General features: G+C 41.1%; 1 protein-coding gene across 8 annotated transcripts in view; it reads right to left on the bottom strand.

Moving 5' to 3' along the window:
- Positions 1-21,350, bottom strand: part of LOC118659779 (24-hydroxycholesterol 7-alpha-hydroxylase) — a 77,559-nt gene that overhangs the window by 53,572 nt on the left and 2,637 nt on the right. For 4 of the 8 annotated variants that reach the window (XR_004968702.1, XR_004968703.1, XM_036316155.1 and 1 more), the window contains exons 2-6: positions 13,487-13,622; positions 11,406-11,580; positions 9,125-9,274; positions 8,133-8,226; positions 1,635-1,739 (exon numbers count right to left, since the gene is read on the bottom strand). Coding sequence is in view for 6 of the 8 variants with exons in the window: in XM_036316155.1 (XP_036172048.1) it covers positions 1,635-1,739; positions 8,133-8,226; positions 9,125-9,274; positions 11,406-11,580; positions 13,487-13,622 (660 nt within the window). In the remaining 2 variants the exon portion in view is untranslated. Of the gene's footprint in view, positions 1-1,634; positions 1,740-8,132; positions 8,227-9,124; positions 9,275-11,405; positions 11,581-13,036; positions 13,204-13,486; positions 13,623-21,350 lie in introns of those variants that run through there. The other 4 variants (XM_036316156.1, XM_036316158.1, XM_036316159.1 and 1 more) reach the window with 3 other exon arrangements.

Genomic DNA, 21,350 nt, shown 5'->3' with positions numbered 1-21,350 from the left:
AAATTATGTAAGGAAAAATCAAAGATTAATATTCTTGGTACATAAAGAAAGGAAAAGGATTAATTAGACTATTTTACATATTCTAGTGGTTGACACACATTTGGGCAGGGAGGCTGAAATTTCTATTGCTGCTCTTTACCCAGTGAGTTTTGAAGCAGGTTAAAGGAAACTAGAATGTCAGTAGTTAGAAAGCCTTTACTAGCCTTGACCTTCATAAGAGGAAGAAGATATAAATAATACTTAACATATCTTATTTCTCTTTGCTCAAAGAAAAATGACCACATTTATCATTATAGATGATCTGAATGTTCCTGTTAAGGAAAAAATAAGTGTATAAAAAAGGTCATCCTTTAATTTCTCAGATAATATAAGTGCAGCTTAGGCTAATGTGAAATCCTCCCAACACAGGAAGCCGGTATGCATCGAACCTGAAGAGGCAGACAAAGCTCATGGCTTTAATCTAGCTCAGAGGAGCTTTATAAAAATAAGTTACACAGTGTCTGCTCTCTTCAGAAGTATTGTGCATTCCAATGCCACCAGCTCCATTTATAGGGAAGCTTACAGGACCAAGATGGCAGGTAATGCAAACAGGAGGTGTACAGAAGGAGAAGGGGATGAGGAAGACAAAGAACCCACATTCACCAGGTACCAGAGGGGCTTATCTTGAATCCTCAACAACAACCTTGCAGAGAAATGAGAGTTACTATTAATAAGTACCCAAGTCCTAGGACAACGGTGGCGAACCTATGACACGCGTGTCAGAGGTGACACGCAAACTCATTTTTTTGGTTGATTTTTCTTTGTTAAATGGCATTTAAATATATAAAATAAATATCAAAAATATAAATCTTCATTTTACTATGGTTGCAAATATCAAAAAATTTCTATATGTGACACGGCCCCAGAGTGCAGTTAGGGTTTTTCAAAATGCTGACACACCGAGCTCAAAAGGTTCGCCATCACTGGCCTAGGACCTCACTAGGAGTTTCCTTATACCCTTTTTAAGAGAAGGAAATGGAAGCTCAGAGTTGAAATTACCTCCGTGAGATTCTATAGCTGTGACTGGGGATACCTGGATTCAAGTGCAATTCTATCTGAAACTATCTGTTAACCCACTCACTCCCCAATAAAAGGTAAGGGTCAAGCCTTCTTTGTCTCTGCAGCACCCATGCTAACTAAGCACACTGCCCGACAGAGAAGTGCTCCATAAGCAGGTGTTGTCACAGCTGACCCAGAGTGCAAGCTTCTTCCTTAGCCTGTGACATGCTGCACCTTAGACACGGAATTCCCATTGATCTCCACTTTGCCTTCTCTGTGATCTTATCAGACTTCATTAGATACTAAGTCTTATTTTTCTATCTCACAGACAACTCTACTGCAGTCTTTTTCTTCCCCATAAGAAGGAAGGAAGGAAGGAAGGAAGGAAGGAAGGAAGGAAGGAAGGAAGGGAGGGAGGGAGGGAGGGAGGGAGGGAGGGAGGGAGGGAGGGAGGGAGGGAGGAAGGGAGGGGAGGGAGGAAGGAAGGAGGGAAGGAAGGAAAGAAGGGAGGAAGGAAGGGAGGAAGGAAGGAAAATGAAGGGAACATTGAGAGTGCATAGACGGAAATGCAGCCCTTACTTTACTGACATACTTACAGGGACAGCATTGGACAAAGAAGCCCAAAGGAGTAGAAGCCCATAGTTTGGACTTTGCTCATTTGTTTCCGTCTCTATGATTTCCAGTAGCGCCTGCATTAGTGTCTGTTGAAAAGAAATAAGTATCGTCAAGCCACAGCTATGTGACAAAGACTGATATTGGTAAACAAAAGACCACACATTTTTCTTTTATCCAAAAGGTATTATTTCTGCCATTCCCAGGTCTGCAGTTTGAGGCATGTAAGGGATTTACATACTTATTCCTTGTTCAGTGATTAGGAGTAGGGACTCTGGAGCTCAACTCCCTTACTCTATTGCTTCAAAACCTGCCTTAGTTTTGTTTGTTTTTTAAGACTTTATTTTTTTTTTTAGATTTAAAATAAAATTGAGAGGAAGGTACAGAGATTTCCTTATAACCCTTACCCCACACATGCGCAGCCTTCCCAATTATCGACATCACTCAGCAGTAAATTACATTTCTCACCAAGGATGAACCTGCATTGACACATCATAATTACCTAAAGTCCATAGTTTACTTTAGGGTTCACTCTTAGTATGGTACACTCTATGGGTATGGACAAATCTATAATAACATGTATCTTTCAAAATAATCCATTCACACACTGAAGGGCATCAAGATTCCTTCCAAGTTTTGACAATTATGAATAAAGCTGCCATAAGCACTGCTTTTGCTACATCCCCAAATCTGGTAGGCTTAGTTTTCATTTTCATTTGTTTCAAAATATTTTTAATGTCTCCCAAGTTTTCCTCTTTGGCCCATGAGTTATTTAGAAGTGTGTTGTTTTACTCCTTTTATTTTGGGATTTTCCTCTCTCTATCTTCTTTCCTCTCTCTGAAATCAATTTAAAAAAACATTTAAAAGTTAAAAAATATATAATAAAGGGATACTTTCAACAACTCTTTGCCCACAAATATGATAACCTAGATGAAATGGACCACTCCCTTGAAAGACACAATCTGCCAAAGCTCTCACAAAAAGAGACAGATGACTTAAACAGGACTACATCTGTTAAAGAAATTAAGTCCATAGTTAATAACTTTCAAAAACAGAAAGCACCAGGCTTTCTACCAAACATTTTAAAATGAACTTACACCAATTCTCGTTCAGAGGATAGTAACAGAGGGAGCACGTCCTAACTCATTTTACAAGGCCAACATGACCCTAATACCAAAACCAAAGATATTATCCTATCCTATCCTATCCTATCCTATCCTATCTAATAAAAGAGAAACATGGTAATTGGCGTATAACCGCTACCCTTCCCATTGGCTAATCAGGGCGATATACAAATTAACTGCCAGCCAAAATGGTGGCCGGCAGCCAGGCAGCTTGAAACTAACATGAGGCTTGCTTGCTTCAGTGATGGAAGACTCCAACGTTCCCCGCCTGCCGCTTCAGGCCTCTGAGCTGCAACTCTAAGCAACTATGTTACAAATATAGAAACTAAACAAAACCCCAGAAACCTGCTTTAGTCACAGGGCTTCAGCCACCAGGATCGCAACATTGTAAGCAAAGGCCAGAAACCTACTTTCAGCAGCGGAGGCCTAAGAGCTGGAGCCAAGCCTCAAAGCTAAAGCTGGCCCAGAATTAAAAAAAGAAAAAAAGAAAAAAAGGAGTGGTTGGGAGCTTCAGTCACCCCCAGCCTGAAAACAGCCCTCAGCCCCTCACCCAGACTGGCCAGGCACCCCAGTGGAGACCCCCACCATGAAGGGTGTGTGACCAGCTGTAAACAGCCATCATCCCCTCACCCTGGCTGGCCAGGCACCCCAGTGGGGACCCCCACCCTGATCCAGGACATCCTTCAGGGTAAACCAGCCAGCACCCACCCGTGCACCAGGCTTCTACCCTATATAGTAAAAGGGTAATATGCCTCCCAGCACCGGGATCAGCGGAGCCGTGAGGCCTACCGGCACTGGGATCAGTGTGACAGGGGGCAGCGCCCAAACCCCCTGATTGCCCTGTGGCTCTGTGTGTGACAGGGGGCGGGGCCACAACCTCCCTATCTGCCCTGCTCTTTTCGTGACATTGGAAGGCCGCCCCAACCCCCTGATCAGCCCTGCTCTGTGCCTGATGGGGGGAGCTCCCCAACCCCGATCGCCCTGCGGCTCTGTGTGTGACAGGGTGCAGCGCCCCAACCCCCTGATCGGCCCTGCTCTGTGTGTGAGGGGTGCGGCGCCCCCCCCCACCCCCCACGGCCCTGCTCTGTGTGTGACGGGGTAGAGCCATAACCTCCCCATCAGCCCTGCCCTGAGTGTGAGAGTGGTGGTGCCCCAACCCCCTGATCGGCCCTGCTCTGTGGGTGATAGAGGGCGGTGCCCCAACCCCCTGATGGGCCCTGCTCTGTGCGTGACAGGGGGCAGCGCCCCAACCCCCTGATTGGCCCTGCTCTGTGAGTGACAGGGTAAGGAGCCCCAACCCCCCTGATGGGCCCTGCTCTGTGAGTGACAGGGGGCAGCGCCCCAACCCCCTGATTGGCCCTGCTCTGTGCGTGACAGAGGGTGGCGCTGCAACCTCCCCATCGACCCTGCCTTGAGTGTGACAGGGGGCGGTGCCCCAACCCCCCAATCGGCCCTACCCTGAGCATGACTGAGGGTGGCATCACAACCTCCCGATCGCCCTGCTCTGTGCATGACAGGGGGCGGCGCCCCAACTCCCCAATCGGCCCTGCTCTGAGCCCGACCAGGGGCTGCACCTAGGGATTGGTCCTGCCCTCTGCCACCTGGGAGAAGGCCTAAGCCAGCAGGTCGTTATCTCCCGAGGTTTCCCAGACTGTGAGAGGGCACAGGCCAGGCTGAGGGATCCCCCTCCCCCCCCCCCCCGAGTGCACAAATTTTTGTGCACCGGGCCTCTATTCCTATCTAATAAAAGAGAAACATGGTAATTAGCGTACGACCGCTACCCTTCCCATTGGCTAATCAGGGCAATATACAAATTAACTGCCAGCCAAAATGGCGGCCGGCAGCCAGGCAGCTTAAAGCGAACATGAGGCTTGCTTGCTTCAGTGATGGAAGACTCCAACGTTCCCCGCCTGCCACTGCCAGCCTCTGAGCTGCAACTCTAAGCAACTATGTTACAAATATAGAAGCTAAACAAAACCCCAGAAACCTGCTTTAGTCGCAGGGCTTCAGCCACCAGGATCGCAACATTGTTTCAAATACAGAAGGTAAACAAAGGCCAGAAACCTGCTTTTAACAGTGGAGGCCTAAGAGCTGGAGCCTCAGAGCTAAAGCTGGCCCAGAATTTTTGAAAAAAGAAAAAAAGGAGCGGTTGGGAGCTTCAGTCACCTGCCAGCCTGAAAACAGCCCTCAGCCCCTCACCCAGACTGGCCAGGCACCCCAGTGGGGACCCCCACCCTGAAGGGTGTGTGACCAGCTGCAAACAGCCATCATCTCCTCATCCAGGCTGGCCAGGCACCCCAGTGGGGACCCCCACCCTGATCCAGGACATCCTTCAGGGCAAACCAGCCGGCCAACACCCGTGCACCAGGCCTCTATCCTATATAGTAAAAGGGTAATATGCCTCCCAGCACCGGAATCAGCGGAGCCGCGAGGCCTCCCGGCACCGGGATCAGCGTGACAGGGGGCAGCGCCCAAACCCCCTGATCGCCCTGTGGCTCTGTATGTGACAGGGGGTGGGGCCACAACCTCCCTATCTGACCTGCTCTGTTCGTGACAGGGGAAGGCGCCCCAACCCTCCTGATGGGCCCTGCTCTGTGCGTGACAGGTGGCGGCGCTGCAACCTCCCCATCGACCCTTCCTTGAGTGTGACAGGGGGCAGTGCCCCAATCCCCCAATCAGCCCTTCCCTGAGCGTGACTAGGGGTGGCATCGCAACCTCCCGATCCGCCCTGCTCTGTGCATGACAGGGGGCAGCGCCCCAACTCCCCAATCAGCCCTGCTCTGAGCCCGACCAGGGGCTGCACCTAGGGATTGGGCCTTCCCTCTGCCACCCGGGAGCAGGCCTAAGCCAGCAGGTCGTTATCTCCCGAGGGGTCCCAGACTGTGAGAGGGCACAGGCCGGGCTAAGGGACCCCCCCTCCCCACTGAGTGCACAAATTTTTGTGCACCGGGCCTCTAGTTCTATCCTATAAAAGCCCAGGGACCGAACGGGGGGGCGGGGGGGGGGGACAACCAGAACAACTGGTCAACCAGCCGCTATAACGCACACTGACCACCAGGGGTCAGATGCTCAACACAGTGTGCCACTTGGCTGATTAGGATGAGCAGTGCTCCCACAGTGGGCCAATCCCCACAGGCCATGTCCCCCACCAATGCATGAATCCCAGGCACCAGGCCTCTAGTAAGGAAGGAAAACTACAGACCAATATCTCTCATAAACATAGAGCAAAAATCCTTAACAAAATATCCGGTATTTGCCTACTGTTCTCTCCATTCTTGAGGCCAATGGTTTGCCCTGTATCCTCCCTCTCTAGTGGATCCAAGAGTTGTTGATTTTTCAGTCTGTTCAGGTTCTTTCTTGAGAGGATGAAATGACAACCTCCAAGATTCTTTCATGAGGAACTAAAACTTGGCTGTTATTTAAGAATTGGGTAACCTCAGACAAGTTAAACTCTTTGTGTCTCAGTTTCATCTATAAAATGGTCATAGGATTGTGGTAAGGATGAAATAACTTGCCATTTTGACAAATGTTACTTTAAACACACACACACACACACACACACACACACACACACACACACACCCCTCTACTCTTTGGAAAAGAAACACAGCTCTCTGGAGCATTCAGGAGAAAACCCTACTGCCATTCTCCATGCAGATTCTCAGGCTACACCCCATGAGAGAAAACTGCATGGCCAGTGTACTGTAAATACCGTCATTCTCTAAAACCCTGTGGAAAACTGATGTTTGCCTGAATGGCTCTGGGTCAGATTACAGCCTCACCCAAGGTTGGCTACTATGGTTACTCTCAGGTCATCACACAAATACCCTGAGGGTATTTTCCTCATAGAAAGGTGTCCCCAGGTTTGCCTATGCCTGTTCCCCAGCATGAGGAAGGAATTCAGACACTGCAGTAGTTCTCAACCTTCTGGCCCTTTAAATACAGTTCCTCATGTTGTGACCCAACCATAAAATTATTTCGTTGCTACTTCATAACTGTAATGTTGCTACTGTTATGAATCGTAATGTAAATATCTGATATGCAGGATGGTCTTAGGGGACCCCTGTCACAGGTTGAGAACCACTGCACTAGAGCATTTTCATTAAGTTACTTGTGCACTTTGAGTCTTAAATAACTCAGGCATAGGTGATGGAAATAATGGTAGCTACTGTCTAGTCATTGCTTGCTAAGGCAAATACCGTTTCAGGTGCTTTACAAGTATTTTACCCATTCAATCCTCACCCAACTCCAAGACGTAAATACTTGACCATTTTACATTTGAGTCAACTGAAGTATGATTAAGTTAGGGGACTTTGCCAGGGACATATATCTTCTAGATGGTGGGCTGGGATACAGACCCTGTGAGCTTGGCGCTGGCTCCAGAGCCCACACTCTTAGCTGCTATACTCTACTGCCCCCTTAGAAGCACAACCCATAACTCTCAAGGATTAGGGGTTAGGAGAACTGCCTTGTACCATATGTACTAGTTTTGCTTCAGATCCTACAATACATAAAATAACTATTAAATCACTACCAAAGAAAATATATGATGAGAGGCAGTTGCAGTTACTTACTAAGGCACGTAATGTTTCAAAAGTGATTAACCACTCTAATCCCCAGCTTTCTGGTTTTAATAACCCCCAGTTTTCTGGGTATGAAAGTTGCAGAAAATAAATGAGAAATGAATCTGTGACTGTGTAACACTGTGCCTGGCATGGAGTATGCAGCCCATAAACGTCAGTAGTGTCTTATTGTTATTGTTTTTTGTAACAATGGATTAGCAGAACTGAAAATAGTTTAAGGATAAATTTCATTTAAAGCTGGTTTCTACCATACTTACAATGGAAGCTGTTATAACACAAAGTTTATATCTCATGAAAAACCCTACAGATGTATTTAATTGTTTTGATATGCCATTCTGTAAATGGAAATACTCGTTTAATATACATTTAGACACATGGAAGAAATCACCACATTTGATATTTCTAATGTAATAACATGGGTGTGTAATATTTGAAAAACAAAAACAAAAAAACTTCTTTTAGTCCTCTGCTTAAGTAGGCCATTGAAATCCACTTATGTAGAACACAACAGAATCTTTTATTTTCTTCTTAGCCCACGTTAAAAAAAAGTGTGGGGATCAAAACAGGAAACTTCTCGAGGGAAACAGAAGCAATACATACAAAGATGAAGTTAAACTGCTTGTGAACGTTCACACTGAATTCTGTCCCAAAGTCTTAAACAATGAATGAGCATCAGCAAAGTTCAAAATCTGTCTTGATTCAAATAGGGAATTAGAGTTGCTATGATTTAAAAAGTTCCATTGTCTTCATCTCATGTATTTTAGGGTGTACTTACCACGGAATTATCTTTTTCAGATTTGTTTGTTTTTATATCTGGGATGTTTTTCTCAAAAAATTCTAGAAACCACCTTTTGGATTTTGACCAGTTTCTAGGCAAGAGAAAAAATGTGTATAAATTAATTTGAAAGCACTTTAGAATAGGTCACAGTATGAAATGGGGGATGTCTATAGAATTACAATTATTTCTCCAAATTTTTCATCTTCAGCTAGAATTTCATGATAGGTGTACCCTCAGACGTATTAGTCCATAAGGAAAATTGTAAGGGACAACTGTAGTGTTTTTTACAGATATATGTTTGAATTCCTACAGGATTGGCACTGAACAAGAAAACAGAACTCAGAGTAAAATACTTTTACTCTGGCTGTTGTCACTTACAGAAGGATGAAAAGCTAGCACGGGGACCCATTGCTGTCTTAAACCAGGTAAAGCAAACTGGCTATGTTTTTTTAATCTTTCTGACCATTGACCACTGTAAACCAACTGCCAAGAGATAAAAAAAATCACAAGCTACTTTTTATTCGAGGCATTTTATAAATATTTATCTGAGCCACTTTGAGAAATGCATTAAACCACATCTACTTTTGCCTCAGAGAGAATGAGGATGACAATGTCTGATTCTGAGACTAGTCACACTGGACAGTTTAACACAGGTCCAAACTGTAGCAATGAGTGTGACTATGAACTGTAAATGGGATAAACCTCAAATAAATTCTTCACTTTATTCTAATATTCACATTCATATTCATTTCCTCTCTTTTCCTCTCTCTCCCTCTCCCTCTCCCTCCCTTTCAAGGATTTGCTCCTCAAAATTAAAAAAGAAACCATGCATAGATCTTCTGTTCCTCCTTCAAACACAAGCCAGTCATAAAAAACAGTTCTCTCTCTTCCACTCAACTGTTATATCTACGCTGGACAGAGAAATGAGAGACGTATGAATTGCTGGGAGGAGCTTGGTCAATGAATTAATTGTAGGAAACAAGTTCTACCTTAGAAGATATTCTGGCATCTGGGACCCATGTTCAAAACCTTCATCATAAGTTTGAAAATGCTGGTAGAACTCCATGATTTTCCTCTTGTTTGTGGGAAACAAACCTTTTTTAAAGAGCATATTCACACTGACTGGATAAAGGAGATGCCTATAAAAAGAGAAGCATGTGGAAAGTCAGACCCAATGACCAGGAGAATATAAAGTCAGGATACAAAAGAGGGCATTATTTAATAGCTATATATAAGGAGTAGAAAATAATACATGATAGATTTTTTGGGGGGAAAAGCTACCCTTAACAGGTTTTAATATTTGGATATTGTCAAGATGACTCAGGGGTGTTCGGCTGGTGTGTCTCAATGGTTGAGCGTCGACCCATGAACCAGGAGGTCAAGGCTCAATTCCCAGTCAGGGCACATGCTGGGGCTTGGGGCTTGATCCCCAGTAGGAGGTGTGCAGGAGGCAGCTGATCAATGATTCTCTCTCATTACTGATGTTTCTATATCTCTTTACTTCTCCCATTCTCTATCTAAAATCAACAAAAACATTAAAAAAAAAAATGACCAGGGTAACTGAAACTGTAGTCTTATTTATCTGAAGATTTTAAAATGCTTTCTAAGCAAGCATTCTTAGATTCTGACAAATGTTAGATGCACAAAAATAAACTGATTCAATGCAATTTTAAAAATCATTAATTTAACAAATTATATCTAAGATATAGTCCATGCCTTTAGATAACAGCAAAAAATAATCAAAGAATCAAGGGAAATATTACTCACCAAATTTCCTAATGTCTACAGGATCCTACAAATGTGAACTATTCTATAATGAAATATAGTATGTATAATTAAGTTTTACCATAAGTGAATAAAATTATTTCTGTGGCATACTTAAGTAAAAGAATATCAATGATAGTTAATATGCCCTAGATTGGTAACACTGAGTACTGTTAATTTCATTTTTATTTATTTTCTCCAAAGTTTCACAGATAGCTGAGAATTTGCTGTTTTGTTGTACATGTGGGGCATGCCAAAAGTTTGGTTGGTTGGTTGTCTTTGTTCTTTTTTTCTCTCTCTTTCTAACCACTAACAAAACATTAAGTGTCGTTCTGTTTTATGAGTCTGAACTATTGAATCCCGCCTTCAGCATCTCAGTATCCCACTGAGATGGAAAAGTGCCCAAGGTAACTTCAATTTCCCACCTCTCCTTGTGTACATGGGAAATTTCTCTCCTGGTTCCCATGCCCAGACCTTCCATTCGCCAGAAAGCTTCAGAATGTGGCTGACATGCTGCCTGGTTCCTCTACTGCCCTTTCCTATCTCATCCGCCTTTCAGCACCTCCCCTCCAGGAGGCACCTGGGGTGAGGCCTCTGTTGACTTTGCCTCAGTCAACTTTTCATGTCTCACACCATCTCCTGGACCCTCTACTTCAGTGGTTCCCAACCATTGTTTGGCCATGCCCCACCTAAGCATGTCTAAAATCCTGATGTCCCCCGCACTGTGACATATGATTCTTATTATTCAAAAAGTAAACTCCTATTCATGTGGAGGAAGCCCAAAAGGCCATTAACTTCCAAAAAACATGGCATCCATGAAAGAGAAAAATAAAAGAACAAAAAAGACAGCTGAAGTACTGAGGAAGAAATCACTAAGAGATTGTTTAAAAATAATAATATGAAATGATATAAAAAATAGCAAAGTTTCAAAACATATAATAGAGAACTGAAATGCATAAACATGTCACAATATATATTTATATACCATATGAAGCACCTAGAACCATAAGAAATGCAAAAAACTTACTGTTAATAACTCATTCTCGAATTGCCCCCCTTAAAAACCAAATTGCCCCCCTGTGGGGCGTGTGCCCCATGTTGGGAAACACTGCTGTACTTGATGATTCTATCCTCTCCCTTGTCCTTTCAACATCCATTTGTTATAATAATCACAAATTGCACTGAATTTTTTATCAAAAATCTGATGGATGCAAGACAATTGTAAGAGGTAAGTCCATACAGAGCATACACAATTGTATGGAATGACTAAGGAGAAATTACTGTACACGTATTAAAATGTGTTGACTTATTTGCTCACCATAAAAGTGGACTACTCAACTGAAACCTGCCCATTAATTAGAATTTAAAATATTAACATAATCTCTTAATTGCCTAGTTAGGTAGAATTTATTAATCGACTGGATAATTTCTGAAGTCCAATGTATAGGCTTTAAAATGTTTTATTCCAAAAAAACCAAGATGAACTCATACCATTGGTCTATTTACCTTACTAAGATGTTCAGGTCCCTTGTCCCATGAGTGCCTAAGTTCTCCAGTTGTTCCTGTAATTCTTCAGTTAGTCGTCCAGTGAATTGACAGAGGTTGAAAGTCCCCATTTTCCCTTTCATCAGGATATAAAGTTTTTCATGCAGTGTTAAAAAGACATTCTTTGGAATTGATGCTATAAACAAGAAAACTATTTTTAAAAGAAGCAACAACTCCTTGAAGCAGTCAATATACCCCTATTATTTGATCAGTAGAGAATATAGCCAAAGTTCACCAAAAACATAAAATAACCTCCTGGGAATAAAACCAGGTAAAGATTCAACCTATATTGTAAGATAGTAAAAGTCTGTAGGGTAATTTACTCTAAGGTATAATCTATAAGTGGGCCTCTGGAAACACAACTCTAGTGATGCTATTTTCATGCTTAAACCTTTCATTGGCTTTCTACCAACTTTTGGACTCTGGTGATATTTCCCCCTCCAAATCTACATTTCAGGTATATTGAAAACAAACAGTTTTATACAGCCCAGCATTTTCATGAGTTGTTCTATCTGCTCAGAACATTCTCTACTTGACCAACCTCACTCACTCCCAACCCCATGCCTACAAGACCTAAGTTTCTCCTGCTAATTTCTATTCCTCTTTCAAGCATCTTCTTGAATATTACTCCACCAGGAGTCCTTTCCTCACCCCATGAATTAATTGGCCCCACTATTTCCTTTATATTAGCGTTCATGCTCCTTCCACAATACTCACTCCTGCTGTGGCTGAGGTGGTGAGAGTATAAGTAAGTGTTTTTAACTCACTATTCCTTCATATTTTTCTTTAATCCTATTTTATTTTCTTCAAAGTAACCTTTTCAAAAAATAATTTTTAGGTTTGTGTTTCATCATCCTATTATGTCTAGGTTACATTTTATACAGGTAATTTAAAAACAACTTTTAGATACCCTGAAGCATTCATCTTCTCTGTGGCAGGGGAATACATGAGAGGAATTTGGAAGCTGGCTCAAAAGTAGAAATTAACATACTTCCATCTATTAAATAAAAATATTTAAATATGAAAGCCACCAGAAGGGAGGGACAGGTATAAAAACTTGATCACTTTCATGTACCTGACAGGTGAGTAGGTTGGTATATATTTCTGAAGGGTATGTGACTTTATAGATCAAGAAATTTCAAAATATTTATATTCTTTGATCTGAAATTCCATAGTCCAAATACCAAGAAGTATACTAAATACTCATAAAATTTAAACAACATGTGATTTTCATAAAAGCAAGATGAAAAAATAATCATTCTATTGGTCACTGAGAGCTTTTAAAACCAACTTTTTGGTTTTAATGGCAAAAAAAAAAAAAAAATGCATGAGAGGCTACAAAAGAACCTAAGAAAGAAGCAAAGAGGAAAAAGCTATAGTCAGTAGAGGCAAGCACAGACATTGTGAACAAAGGCGCAAAGTGAACCAGATGCAAAATGAACTAGCCCTGCATTTCTGGGAGGACAAATGGGCTCAGCATGCACGTGTGTGACCTGGGGAGAAACAGAGGAGACCGTGACCCTGCGGACACACTAACCAGTACAATCCAGAGGTCACCGAGGACAGAGAATTGGAGAAAGGGCACCACTTACCTTAATAGCCCTATGGATTATGTCAGGAAATGCCGTTAGTAAAGGGCTTAGTAAGCAGTGGAATTCTACTTTCAGGGAGCAGAGCAGTAAGATGTGATCAAGCCAAGAGCTACAGCCTGAAGAGCACTGTATGCACAGTAGCAGAACAGTTAGCCACATCTTGGGAGCTGTAACAGGATACAGATTCCAAATATTTTCCAGAGAAAACATCCGTGAGGTAACCTCATCTCTTTCACGTGTCTAATTGAGATCTAACTGTATTAGGCTGCCGATACTTTGTTTTTCAATGACCAAACTCATTATATACTCTTTTCTCCTCCTACCCTTACTCTAAACAATAAAATAATGGAGCCTCATCATTCTTGATATAGGAGTAAGGATGTCACTGTTACCTAAAACTACTTGGGGATTCCAACGTTATATTTCAAATGAACTGAGAATATTCTTTACCTGTACGATAGACGGGATCTTGCACTGCAAATTCAAAATTTACTTCTTTGGATTTTAGAAACACATCAATGCCCTCTTCTTCAGTAACAAAGGTCATTCGAATTCCCATAGCAAATACTGTAAATATTGGTCCATACTGAAAAACACACATAAATACAGATCATATTAGTAAGCATTTCTGATAACTAAGTTACTGGGTCATGGGTTAGGTTTAAGACACAGTATGCCTCAAGAACCCCAATGCTGAAGTTATAGTCAAGAAAAAAATTATTATAATTATATATGGTAACTAATTCTAAATTTTGACTGATTTGGCCAATGCTATATTATATAAACCCTAATTTATTCTGTCCTAATACTTAACCTCTCTTCTGATCATGTAATTACTTAGTTGCATCTTCCTTTCTTGGAGTGCCAACTAATAATTGGAAGTAATTATTAGAAATTTTACTAAATACTGTACTATTTGAACATTGTTTTCAAGATTCAGTAGGTTATAAGTAACCTATACCTCAACTTTGTTCAAGAAAAATATACAAAATTGTTGACTGTTTTTACTATAAATTCATGGTCACTCAATAATGTCTTGCAATCCTAAAAAGTTCTCTAACGTGTTCACTTTCTCACTTTCCAAAATGACTATTTTACCTGTACAACTTGCCCAACCTTCTCTACTGTGAGGTAGTGTTCCTGCTTTGTATGTCACCGGGAATGTAAAAGCAATCAAGTAAGAGCACTCTCAACTTCCTACCACCAAATCCTGCAAAGTTTATCCATTTGCCCCATTCTCCATACTTCCCTCTGGTGAACACAGGTGGAAGGTGAAATGCCAACATCCCTTCCATGCTCTCTTACCTTCTTTTTGTTCTACATTTCTTCCTTCTCTCTCCTACATCCTCAGTTTTGCCCTTGCTATCAGATCATTCCAAGTAGCCTAAAACATACTCTAGTGAGGGGTTTGATTCCAGGAAGTCCTTTATTGGGGGGCGGGGAATATATCATTATTTTCATTTCCCCTGTGGCCACAGTGACTTTACCATACTTCATCCAACATTTCCCATTGTTAGAACCACCACCCTTACTTTTATCTCTGAATACCATTTATGTTCATTACTACTTCAATATTAGTCATTTCTAGACCTGCCATGAAAAGACACGTGATACACTGTTGAACACTATCAGGCAACTGAGGGCTTGATAATCATGGAGCCACCAAACAGTGAAGTCTCATTTTCTTTCACTCGCGATTCATATGTTAGCAGCAAGAACGGCAACAGGTGTTAGACTGGTGGAGTCAGACTGGACCTTGGTGCAGCAACCTGGAGTTCTGGCTAAGAAAGAATTCAGAGCCAAGACAAACTATAAGAGAGTTTATTTAGAAATTCACAGAGGTAGAAGAAGGGAGCCATAGAAGAAATGGGCTCAGTACAATGTGCCTGAGGGAATGGGGCGGGGAAAGGCATGGGCATGCTCCATAGAGAGAGCCCCTTGGGATCCTGGTCTAGAGCAGGGGTGGGCAAACTTTTTGACTCCAGGGCCACAATGGGTTCTTAAACTGGACCGGAGGGCCGGAACAAAAGCATGGATGGAGTGTTTGTGTGAACTAATATAAATTCAAAGTAAACATCATTACATAAAAGGGTACGGTCTTTTTTTTTTTTTTTTAGTTTTATTCATTTCAAAGGCCCGCAGGCCGTAGTTTGCCCACGGCTGGTCTAGAGGGTATTTATCTGGAGGTCTCAGGGGAGGATCCCAATAGAACAATCATCAGCTTCCCACCACTGTATCCAATGGTGGTTTCCACGGATTGGCTGGTGCCAAGGCAGGGTAATTAGTCAATGCAGCTGGTCCCAAGGTCAGCCATGGGGTCCCTTGTCTGGTTTGGCTGCTTTTCTGGGCCTGGAGCTAAAACACAACTGAGGCCTAGATGTAATTGATTTGGGTCAGAACCTCGTTGTCCTCAATGCATAAAAGCTATTCTCTGGAATAGCTTTGTTCATAACGCCTCTAAGGGGTCTAACCCACATGACTAACAACATGCTAGGGCAGGAAAGATCAGAGGAGGGTCCCAACCACATGACCAGAGATATGAAAAGTCAGAGGGGTCTTACCACATGACCAGTAATATGCTAGGGGAGGAAAGGTTACCCTGGGGGCAAGGTCCTTGTTTCCTCAGGTTTGCCCATTGCTAAGCACCCGAGGCTTTCCACCCTGTTGACCTTCTGTAACCTGGCCCATCCTCCTTGCTCTGCTCTTGTCTAACTGCCTACAGCACTGGAATCTACACTCCTTTCCAAAATTCCCTCTCTATAATTGTTTGCTAGTCAATAGTTAGAAGATGAGTGATTCTCATTGTTTGTTAAAACTTTGTCCAAAAGAGAATTCTTAAATTTCCATTAGAAATGTGTCCTTTTGCAACACAAATTGGCACCCAGGTCACGGGGGTAGAACAGCCAAGTTCAAACACCCTGAGTAGTTAAGATAACTGCTGACAAGTAATATTTAAAGTAACTTATTGCAAAATGACTGCACAGTGCAAATGTCCATGTTCGGTGTTATAAATTCAACGAGGTTTTTCTGTCTTATTTGCCTCCCTTCTGTTCTTGTTTTTGTGCAATGTCAGCACTCTGAGTATTACAAAGTAAAGCCAAGCATATGCAGTATGTGTAGTTGTGATGCTTGTATTTTTTTTATTAAACTTTTTATTTTGAGATAATGTAGACTAACATGCAGGTGTAAGAAATAACCATCACTCTGCTTCACCTAGTGCTAACACCTCTCAAAGTGATAGTACAGTATCATAACCAAGCTACTGACATTGATAAAGTCAAGAAAATATGTCCCTTTTATAGCCATACCCATTTCCCTCCCACACCGACTCCTCCTTAACCCTTGGCAGCTACTAATCTGCTCTCTATTCCTAATAGAGTACTGAGTTTTAACAATGTTATAGAAATAGAATCATATAGTATGGGGACCTTTGGGATTGTCTTTTTCACATGGCATAATTCAATTGAGAACCATCCACATTGGTGTATGCATCAGTAGTTCATTCCTTTATATTTTGAGTAGAATTCCATGGTATGAATGTACCACAGTTTGTTTAAACATTGTTTAAGGATGTCTGTGTTCTTTTCAGTTTCAGACCATTGCAAACAAAGTAGCTATAAATATTCATGTACAGGTTTTTGTGTGAACATAAGTTTTCATTTCTCTAGGCTAAGTTCCCAGAATATGAACCAGCATTTCCATCAGCAATTTTACCATCTTACATTTTGTATTTCCACCAGCAATGTATGAATGACCCAGCTTCTCTGTAGCATTTGGGTGCTGTCCTTGTTTTTTATTTAGCCATTCTGATAGGTGTCTCATGATATTCCATTGTGGTTTTAATTTACATATTCCTAATTGCTAATGATGTTGAACATTTTTCCATGTGCTCATTTGCCATCTGTATATCCTCTTCAGTAAACTGCCTGTTCTTGACATTTGCCCATTTTTAAATTGGATGGTTGTGTTTTTTCTTTAATCTGGAATGTTGAGCATTCTTTATATATTCTAGATACTAGTCCTTTGTTAGATATGTGGCTTGCAAATATTTTCTTTCAGCCTATAGATTGATTTTCATCCTCTTAACTGGGGACTTTCATGCTAAATATTCCTCTTTAACAAACAAAATATGTTAACATTTACTTTTGAGCTAGCTTCCTATGTCCTCTCATGTATTCCCCTGCCACAGAGATGAATGCTCCAGGGCATCTAAAATTATTTTTAATTCACCTATGTAAAATGTAACCTAGACATAATAGGAGGATGAAATACAGAATTAAAAATTATTTTTTGAAAAAGTTACTTTGAAGAAAATAAAACAGGATTAAAGGAAAATAAAAAAGCATAATGGGTTAAAAAAAAATACTCACACTCTCACTACCTCAACCGAACCAGGACTGTGCATTGTAGACAGAGCATAAACACTAATATAAAGGAAATAGTGGGGCCAAAGCTATTCATGGGATTAGGAAACTAGACATGTTTATGCCTTTAGAATATAAATCTATTTGAAAAAAACAAACACCCCTATATTTTAAAGAAGACGGACTTGTAATTTTGATAGCAACATTGTGGCAACTTCTTTCTGAATTTCTCCACTTCTTTCCTGGAAACTACACAAAGCCAAAAGGAGAAAGAAACAAACATATGCACAAGCAACAGACTCAGCTAAACAATAAGAAGAAAATCCACACACTACAAAAGCCACCACACCTGAAACCAGCAGAAGTGGCAGTGGAAGCTCTAACCGTATAGCGGGGAGAAATGAGCGATGTCCGGAGAGTTCAATACTGAAAAGCTCAGGAGTATACACTCCGGGAGAGGAGAAGGCAAAACTCGGAGCTAGAACCACTCGGAGAGGGGCTAAAATAAGCAGGCCGTGGATATTGAGGGAACTAGCAAAGGATCACACAGAAGCTATTCAGAGGGTTCCAGAAGCAGTGTCTTCTAAACGTGAAGAGGCACCTGAGAAGACAAGAGTCCTGTCTCTTAGTAGCAGCAGCTATGGGAGAAAGGCAGTGAGAGTTCAAGTGTGGAAGGGTAGGTCCCGAAAGGCGGGAGCCATAGATCATGCATGCGAGGAGGCGCTATGGTTTCTCTGTAGCGAGAGAGGATAGAAAAAATTAAGCTGAGAAACTTGGAAAGCAACTACTTCTAACCAAAACCTCTTGTTGACAGCTAGTCAAAGACAACTCAACTCTTTAAAATATGGTTAAACAAAAGGGAAAAATTCAGCACTATAAGAAAGAAAAGAATACCCTGATAAAGAAACCCACTGAGAGGATTTTGCTAACGAGTACATGAGAATTGAAATGCAAAATTACAGTTGTGATTTGTAAAAATTAACCTAATAATTGCAGTTGGAAAGAAAATAAAGCAGGAATATAAAGAAACTACGGGAAAAAATAGCCAGACAAAAGAGGAAAGCTAGGAGATAAAGGAACTCAGGAAAGAAAGACACAATAAGAACATTTCTGAATAAAAGAAAAGAATTATATGTGAGGCTATACACCTCACACAAAAAGGTCTAAGGAAAAGAGAGTATAGAAATGTGAGAAATGCAAAATAGAAAATAGAAATAAAGGTGAAAACGATTGCAAGGGAATGACAGCATGGGAGACAGGCCAAGGAGATTAAACCGATGCATAATTGGACCTCTTTCCCAAACTCCAAATTCACTTATCCAACTGCTTATCTCAACATCGCCACTAGGATGTCAAAGTCCCAAACTTCTACAGATCTAAAGCTGAACTTTCCTTCCAATGAGTTCTTGCAATCTTGTCCATTTCATTTGATGGCAATCTACTGTCTAGTTTCTCAAGCGAAACGTCTTGGAGTCACCTTTGCCTCTTTGATTCTCTTACACACCACATTCAATAACCAGTAAATCTTGTTGTCTCCACCTTCAAAATATACCCAGCTGTTTCTCAGACTGCCACTGCTATCACCATGGCCCAAATCACCATGACCTTAAGCTTGAAATATTGCAATAACCTTCAAATTATTTTCCTTCTTTTATCCTTAAGTCCCTGTTTTTAACAGAGCTGCCAAAGTGACCCTTTAAAATTTAAATCAGATCATATTACTCCTCTGCTCAAAACACTCAAAAGTTTTCCTACTTCACTCTAAATTACAAATATATTTACACTTTCAATCTGATAATTTATAGATATACTGTACACACAGAAATGACATTTATTGCTACATTATGTATAATAGCAAAATATGAGGGGAAAAACATGTCCATCATTAAGTGACTGTTTAAGTGAACTATGTTTCAGGAAATACTTTGCAGGTTTTATGTCTGAGTAGGATGTGGTAGAACCAGGTGAGCCAAGGTTCTTACTGCCAATTTTAAAAAGGTGAATAAATTCCAAAGATGATATTTTGAAAAGCATCAGAGAACTGGGGATACAATAAAAACTAAATTGGCTAAAACTCCACAGAGGAGAGAATTGTACAGAAGTGAAAAAACAATAGTTCACTATTTATTTCCCTGTTGAATTCTGGGTATGGTCTGAAGGTCAGAACTGAAATAGGCACCTTTGGAAAATCAATAGTTAACATCATACTTAATGGTAAAATGTCGAACATTTAACTTAAAATTAGGAAAAAGACAAGCTTGTCAACTCTCATCACTTTTATTCCACAATATATTAGAGCTCCTACTGATTGTAGTAACGCAAGAAAGAGAAATAAAAGACATAAACATCATGGCGGAGGGGTGGAGAAAATAAATTTATCTCTTTGCAGGACATACTGTTTATGCATCAAAACTCTTAAGAATTTCACAAAATAACTACTAGAACTAATAAGTGAATTTAGCAAGGTCATAGGATACAAAATTAATATACAAAAAAAACTAAAACCTTGCATTTTTTATGTGCCAGCAGGATACAATTAGAAAGCAAAAGTGAAAACAATTTTATCTATAACGAGAGTCCCAGTGCACGAATTTGTGCTCCAGTGGGATCCCTCGGCCTGGCCTGTGGGATCAGGCCAAAACCTGCTCTCTGACATCCCCTGAGGGGTCCCAGATTGCAAGAGGGTGCAGGCCAGGCTGAGTGACCCCACTGGTGCAGGATCAGGACTGGGGAGGGATGTGGGAGGTTGGCCAGCTGGGGAGGTACCACAGGAGGGCTCCAAGGTGTGCCTGGCCCACCTCACTCAGTCCTGATCAGCCAGACCCCAGCAGCAAGCTAACCTACCAGTTGGAGCGTCTGCCCCCTGGTGGTAAGTGCACGTCATAGCAAGTGGTTGAGTAGCCTTAGCATATCATTACCCTATTATGTTTTAATTGGTTGAACGACCAACTTGTCAACTGGACACTTAGCATATTAGGTTTTTATTATATAGGATAACCCCCAAAATATAAAATCCACAAGAAAGTAATTAACAATCACAGGCAAGCCCTCATTGCAAAAAACTACACGTAATTTCTGAAAGAAATTAAGTAGCTAAATTGAGAGATATACAGCATTCAAAGAATAGAAGAATTAATATTGTTAAAAAGTCTATTCTCCCCTAATTTTTCTATAGGTTTAACAAACTTCCAATCATAATTCCAGCAGTCTTTATAATAGAAATTGACAAGTAAGTTTTAAAATTTATATTAAAATTCAAATTTAAATCTTGAATGTCAAGGCAATTACAAAAAAATATATAGAGAACTTTGACTACCTGATTTAAAGACTTACTATAAAAACACAGTATTTAAGACAATTCAATGTTCATAAAGGAGTGGTCATATAAATCAATGGAATAGGAGAGAAAAGCTAGAAATAGAACTACACATATACAGTCAACTAATTTATGAAAAGCTGCAAAGGCAATGCCATGAGGAAAGTCCTTCAAGAAATGATACTGGAACATCTGGACATCCAGGTCAGGGGGGAAATGAACCTCACCCCTTACTTATACCACACACACACAAATTAATACAAAGTTGATCATAGCCCCAAATGAAAAATGCAAAACTATAAACTTTTTAGGAGAAAATAGAATAATCTTTGTGACCTTGATTGACCTTTTCAGACAAGCTTGTAAAAACATTCCCTAAACATTATCAAAATCATACTCCTAAGGAAGGCTATATCCTATATCAGGGATGGGCAAACTTTTTGACTCGAGGGCCACAATGGGTTCTTAAACTGGACTGGAGGGCCGGAACAAAAGCATGGATGGAGTGTTTGTGTGAACTAATATAAATTCAAAATAAACATCATTACATAAAAGGGTACGGTCTTTTTTTTTTGGTTTTATTCATTTCAAACGGGCCGGATCCGGCCCGTGGGCCGTAGTTTGCCCACGGCTG

This window comes from Myotis myotis, unplaced genomic scaffold, assembly GCF_014108235.1.
Source record: "Myotis myotis isolate mMyoMyo1 unplaced genomic scaffold, mMyoMyo1.p scaffold_m19_p_7, whole genome shotgun sequence".
Lineage (NCBI taxonomy): Eukaryota > Metazoa > Chordata > Mammalia > Chiroptera > Vespertilionidae > Myotis > Myotis myotis.
This window is presented reverse-complemented; position numbering and strand designations above follow the sequence as displayed.